Raw genomic sequence first — 7360 nt, 5'->3', positions numbered from 1 at the left:
TAGGTATTGCTAGCTTTACTCCTTTCTACGCGACTTTAAAATGTATTTACGTAAGGAATCTTTTAAGCTTTAATCTCTCTCCTAAGAATCTTTTAATTAATAGTAACTTAACCTTTACTACGCCTATCCCGTTAATCCTATTTTTAAGTACTACGTTATTTTCTATTAGCTAGTTAACTATTTCTTATAACTGCCCTACTGTCACAGGCTGTTATAAGTCAGTATTTGCTATGCTGGTATTATTACCTAACCTTAAGGTCGTTGCTGCCGTTAATAGCGTTATAGTGGCTGCTTTTGGTGGCATATTATCTTAACTTCTTAAAACCGTAACTAGGTAGTAATTATATAACGGAACCTTATAGTAGGTACTACGGTGGATTCTGTTAATAGGCTAGGTGTATAGGTATTGCAAGTAAGTTAACAACGTAATAATAACTAGTGGAGTAGTTGCCTAATAGATTAACTCTAATTATATTCTAAGAATTACTATAAGGAAGGAACTATCTAGGTAGGGACTAAGGGTCCTTAAATACACAACCGTACTCCTATAAAATCCTTCTTATACGTAATATACGTATTATACGTATTATACGTAACCGTATACTGCGTATACCGTGTATACTGCGTATACCGCGTATACTGCGTACAATATTATATAACTCGCTTACTATTCCTCGTTACATGGTTCTACCAATTCCATCCTAAACCATATCTATATTAACTAACTAGCTTCTTCTAACTCCTCTCTAAGTAGTTGTAACATCGTGCTTAAAGCGTCCGTAACATTATTAGTAATAGTTTAGGTAAGTGTAGTAATCTAAAGGCTTAGACTTTATATAGTCTAAGTATTTATAAAGGCTTACTGTTTATATTGTTATATATATAGTTTAAGCGTCTTAAGGAAGTTAATTCTGTGCTAAGCTTCTTTAAGTTAGGACTTTATAGTTTAGCCTTTATTATAGACGGCTTAAAGACCGCTTTTAACGCTAATTAGGAAAGTTGTATATATAGAGAGGTACTAGAAGGTTCCTGCTACATTAAGGTCCTTAGGGTACTCTAGGCTACTTCTAATTACCCAGGCAATATAGGTATAGAAGGTATTAAAAAGGTAGGCAAGTACTTTACGTATATTCGCCGACGGGGTATTATCTATATTATAGTCGCCTATTTTAAGGGATCTATAAGGCTAGCTGTAGTACTAAGATTATCTATAACTATACTAGGGTTATCTAAGACTTATAGTACGGTATTATCGGTTATACTAGGTCGCAATTATACTAGGAAAATAGAAATAATAGACTAGGAAAAAACAAAGGTTGTAACGGGGCGCAATTAGGGATACTATAAACTGTTACGGTGCTGCAATAAAGTAGACTAAATAACTACATTGTAGTATAAAGAGGAGAAGAAGGTAAAAGGGGGTATCGTACACAAATAGTAAGGCCAGCCGCCCAGGCGCTAGTGGTGGGCCAGCTAACAGTAGGAAACAGTACGAGATAGTACGAGATAGTATAAAACAGTATGCGTCAGGTCAGTGCCGTGACACTTACTAGCCTCTTATATTTAAGTATTTACCTAATCGGAACTAGTAAGACTATAAGTTTATATATTAAAAATACTATTTAGGACCTATAGAATTAATTTTTATAATAAATAAAATCCAAGTCCTATTAATAAAACTAGGTACTGATAGCTGTGCTAAGCATATTAACTTATATTAAAAAAAACTGGAGTCCAAGAATAACCCTACTAAACCCGAGCCAAGGCTTCCCCATCCATTACTCCGTGCATATAGCAGTCTCCAACTAGCTGGTAATAGCGTTTTAACAATCCATTAATACATTCCTCTTTCGCTTGGCGGGGAATAAATGGTGTCCGACTACCCTGAAGTAGATAAATCTGATCATCTACTTTCATCTCAGCTGGGCCTAAGCCAATGAAATTTTCTCTTGTGATGAAAATTTTTCGCCGAAATGTTGCGTACTTGATTGGTGAGCTCATGGCAGCTGTATGCTCTCTAGGGGGGAGGGGCTGAGATAGCGCGTGACCCAGAATAATTCGGATAAGCAAACTCGTCGTGTCAACCCTAGGAACCCCTATTGGTGATACGAAGGAGTAGTATGCTTTTGAGATCTCGCGAAATTGCTCCTCTGTCCTTGGGTGACCAATTCTGGTGAAATGCGCTCGACAATGCTCGTATTCCAAGCGGAGCTCATCCCCCACAACCCTGTCGCAGTACTCCCGAAATGGTGATGAACTAGAATTAGCGCACCATGATGCAAAAAGAGGCAAATCAAAGTCGTTTGCTCGTCGAAAAGTGAGGTCGGAGATACTTTCTTGGTCATGGGCCTCGCTGTGCACCGCCACAAGATCGGCACACAATGTTCTCCAGAATGCATCTCCCATGTTAAACGCTTCTGGATTTCGATCTATTTGGAAATGAACGATGAAGTGCTGATACCATTGGAAGAGAACTCGAATGTCGATATCGCCATCTGACAGCATGGTGTCACCGATAGAAGCAATTCTGTCAATCCAGAATCCAGGCATTTGAAGCACATGGTCTTCATATACGTGGATAGATGGTAAGTCACTACCTGTCGCATTATACAACTTCGTGCTCTCGGCGTGGTCCCTGTAAGTGTACCCGTTCGTAGCACTCCAGTCAGGAACCCACGAAGGAAGGTCGTTACGAACATTGCCAAGGACATAAGGAGCCAGATCAGAAAGGCTTTTTGTGGTCTTGATAATATCCCAGGCTGTTTTTTGGTAGACCTGAGTGGTGCTCAAAGTGTAATCTGGATGAGCAAGATAGCGGCCACTATTTCGCATTAGACCAAGAATTGCATAGACCTTATCTCAGTCGTCAGATGCCATTCAGACCCTGAACTTGCTCAAAAGTTGGAGAAACGATGTTTCTATGCCGAGGTTCCACTGCCGTCGCATATTCTCAATGTCGGAGACCATAATACAGAATCTTGACAGTACCTTGCTATGGTCAGACAAAAACTCCGGGATAAATTTCGAACAGCACGAAGACGAATGGGATACATATGATGCTGCAGCTGAAGCGAACATCTCCCAAGGTGCAATGGCCGAGCCGTATAACATCGCCACTCTTTTCGGAACAACGATCTCTTGGACGGTCCACATTCGAGTCCACCAAGATAGGCGCGACAGTTGTCGCAGGCCTTCGGATAACTCATAAATGTTCGGAGTATCACTGAGTTCGGCCCAGGCGGGCTTTCCATTTTTCATGTGCTCAGAATTGGCTAGGTCCCGAATGAAGTTGAATACTACCTCTGCAGGGTCAAGAAGATTGGTATCTGAATTCGTGTTTCCGCTACTTTGTGAGCTCTCGCGGCGTCTGCGGGGTGGGGCGGGGCTCCCGGTATCTTGGTGGTCGTTGGGGATCTTAATTTCGTGATTTTCAAAGAGCTTGGGGGGACGGGAAAGCTGATTAGGTTCGCGGCTATTTTCACCGTGTCGCAAACAGACATATGCCTCTTCGCAGCATTCAAAAATGTTGCGCATCAGCTTGACCTGGTGCGACTTCTCAACGCTATCGTCCTAATTGATACACAAGGCATCTACCCAAACCCAAAGCGGTAGGCGTTGACCAGTTCTTCTGGCTTGGCGAAGAGCATAGTCGAGATTTGCCGTGACCTTATAAGGCTGCCCGTTTAAAATGATAGAGTTTGATTTTCTCGTAGCTCCCCAAGCGTACGATAGTGCTTTATAAGGTAGATGATTATCAACTGAAGAGCGGAATAGCGTACAGCATATGATGGAGTCGGCACTCTCTTCGGGCAGAAGTTTCAAAAGCCGGATCTCGTAATCGTTCAGAGGAGGGCCCCACATAGCTTATTAGAGCTCGTTATCAGGCTCAAGGCGGAACTGGGGTCTGGTTAGTCAAGGCATATTAGCTAACTAGGCTACAAAACGTACAACAAGGAAGGAAGAAAGACGCGAGAGCGTTAGGGCTATAAGTGATAGGTAACTGTAGTAAGCAAACTAGAGTAACGTGTTTCACCACTCAGTGGCCCACTCTATTTCTCACCAAAAATCGTAAAAATCACAGTATAATATCTTAATAACTACTTAATAATAATTTCTAAAATTTTATATTTAAGCTTGCATATATACTATACTTCTTTCCTTTTAATTTTAAATAAATCTATAAAGTAGTTATAGAGATATTAGAGATATATAGTTTTAAACAGCAAATTCTACTTTAATTTATATATATCTATAACTACTAAATAAATAACTTTAAAATTAAAAGAGGAGAAATAATATATATATATATAAGCTTAAATATAAATTTTTAGAAATTATTATTAAGTGGTTATTAAGATATTATACTGTGATTTTTACGATTTTTGGTGAGAAATAGAGTGGGCCACTGAGTGGGGTGGGCCATATCAGTAAGCTGCGCACCAAAAATCACACCAAAAATTGGAAAATTCGAACCTTAATATCTTAATAATAACTAGGTAATAAATTCTAAAATTTTAATATATTATATGCAGTGCCTAAATCTAAAGGTTATTAAAAAATTTTAAATACTAAAAACTTATAGTTTTTAAAATAGTAGTTTTTTGGCCTTAAATTTAAATTTTTTTTACCTTTTTCCTTAATATCTTAAGAATTTTAAAAGTTTTACTCTTAGAAATTTAATGGCATCTATTTCTAAGTGCTATATATTACTTATTAAATTTTTAAAATTTATTACCTAGTTATTATTAAGATATTAAAGTTCGAATTTTCTAGTTTTTGGTATGATTTTTGGTGCGTAGTTTACTAATATGCGCAGCCTACTAATAGAATATATTAAGCTAAAATCCGGGTCACCTGACTTGACCCTATTACTAAGCCCTAATTATCCCAGTATGCTTTAACTCAGCAAGCTTAGACCGTAGAATTAATTAGCGGATATCGCTAACCTTTTTTGTTAAAAAGTTAATTCTATAGTATGAGAGGCCTAGCTAATTGTTAGTTAGCTAGGAAATTACGTATTTAGCTAGCCACTTAGGGCAGATTTGAGGGGAGGTTGTTATCTTAGGTGGCCTTAGCCGCTTCTCTGAGGAATTTGTAGCGCTATATAGCCCTACTCCAAAGCCACAGCCCCACTCTATAAACTCGTGCAAACTCCTAAGCTAATAGAACCTCGCGCTACCCCTAGCCCCCCTATACCCCCCTAAATTCCTCTATAAAGCGTTTAAGAGATTATAAGCGCGTATTTAGTGTAACTTATATACCATCTCTAACGCGTATTAAATTTAAATAGCTATACTAGGGCTAATTTAGCAGCTATTACTACAGTTTATAATATATTTATATTATAACCTCTCCTACTAATATATTCTAATTAATTAAACTAGCTAACTAACGTATTAGGGGGCGAAGTATAGCCTTAAAGTTTAAAGATATATATTTAAACCTATATTTACCTAACTACCCCTATTAATATAGCGACTATACTCCACTACTATACCTCTATTTACCCTTAAACTTTCTAAGGTACCTCTTATACCCTATTATAAATAGCTTATTTAACTTTACTATACTAATATAATATTAGTAACGCGTTATTTATAACGGAACCTTATAGTAAGTACTACGGTGAATTCTATTAATAAGTTAGGTGTATAGGTATTATAAGCAAGTTAACAACGTAATAATAACTAGTAGAGTGGTTACCTAATAGATTAACTCTAATTATATTCTAAGAATTATTATAAGGAAGGACCTATCTAGGTAGGGATTAAGGGTCCTTAAATATACAACCGTACTCCTATAAAATCCTTCTTATATATAATATACGTATTATACGTATTATACGTAACCATATACTGCGTATACCGCGTATACTACGTATAATATTATATAACTCGCTTACTATTCCTCGTTATATAGTTCTACCGGTTTTATCCTAGACTATACCTATATTAACTAACTAGCTTCTTCTAATTCCTCTCTAAATAGTTATAACACTATACTTAAAGCGTCTATAACACTATTTCCCTCCTCTTTATCTTTATCCTTAAAGATTTCTAGTATCTCTAAGTCGTTTACTAGAGGTATAATATCCGTTTAATTAATTTAGTTAATATTATTACTTATTATACCTAAAGCATCTTCTTCCTTATAAGCGCAATATTATATACGCACTATTACTGCTATATTATTACTTAGTGAGATTATACCGTCTCTATATTCTTATTACTTTAAGGCGGGGTTAATATATATTATAATAGCGAACCCATCCTCTTAATAACCCTCTTTATATTTAAAGTGTACTAAAGCGAATATTTAATCGTCTTATAATGTTTGCTTTGTTTCTAACGCTAAGTATATATATCCTATTATTCTTAATAGTCTTTAAGTTTCCTAAGTAATTTATTATAGGGTTTTATATTTAATCTACTACTATAAAGCTTAAGTTTAAGTTGGCCGCTACTTATACCAAACTCTATTATTCTACTAAGGAGACCGCTTGTACCCTTAAGGCCTAGTATTGTTCCTTTAAGACTTAATAAGTTATATTTACTCAGTTAACCCGTCTTAAAAAGGTATATAAGAAGGTTTACTCTAAGGAGTGGAAACTTATAGAATAAGGTTTATAGAAACTTAGTAATAAAAAAACGGATTCTCTTCTAATAAAGAGGGAAATAACTCTAAATAGTTTAGTAGTCGCTTTTCTTAGGTCCCCCTTAGGTAACTTATTCTTTAATAATTCTTCTTTATTAATATTGCCTAACCCTTTCTTATTTAATACTCCTATACCTTTCCTATAGCGTTCTTTAGGTTCTCTAGTAGCTTCTAGGTAATCTTATTATAGCCTATCTACTTTACTTTATACTATGTTTTATCGTTAATATCCTTATAACTAATAATCTTTAAAACTTACTATTTATCTTCTTCTTATCCTCTATATATATTTACTTTATAAACCAGTAGCTTAATATTCCTATATACTAGCTCTAGTATTATAATATATTATATAGGGTAGATCTTTATTTTAGCTAGTAGGTTTAACTTAAATATAACCAATAAAATCCTCTATGTAATTTTAAAAGGTCCTAGCCTAACGTAGTTTAACTTCTTACTTAGTTATTAACTTTTAAAATTTTTATATAGTAGCTATACTTTATCCCCCTTCTTAAGATCTGGTCCCCCAGATCTCTTAGCATTATAGTACTTTTTTATTCTTTATTATACTCCCTTAGCTATTTCTATAAGGTCTATATAAAGATTTATTAAATCCTTTATTTTTTACTTAGCTCTATTACTTATCTTCTTTACTTAATATAGTAATAATAATATTCTTAGTTTATATCCGTAATTCGCCTTAAAT

General features: G+C 35.5%; 1 protein-coding gene across 1 annotated transcript; it reads right to left on the bottom strand.

The window, feature by feature from the left end:
* Nucleotides 1-1679: 1679 nt before the first annotated feature.
* On the bottom strand, nucleotides 1680-3071 carry K441DRAFT_661434 (uncharacterized protein). Its single transcript, XM_067648870.1, has one exon. The coding sequence runs from the start codon at nucleotides 2830-2832 to the stop codon at nucleotides 1750-1752; it is 1083 nt and encodes a 360-aa protein (XP_067503028.1). The 5' UTR covers nucleotides 2833-3071; the 3' UTR covers nucleotides 1680-1749.
* Nucleotides 3072-7360: the final 4289 nt, after the last annotated feature.

This window comes from Cenococcum geophilum (assembly GCF_001692895.1).
Source record: "Cenococcum geophilum 1.58 unplaced genomic scaffold K441scaffold_26, whole genome shotgun sequence".
In the NCBI taxonomy this organism is placed as follows: domain Eukaryota; kingdom Fungi; phylum Ascomycota; class Dothideomycetes; order Gloniales; family Gloniaceae; genus Cenococcum; species Cenococcum geophilum.
This window is presented reverse-complemented; position numbering and strand designations above follow the sequence as displayed.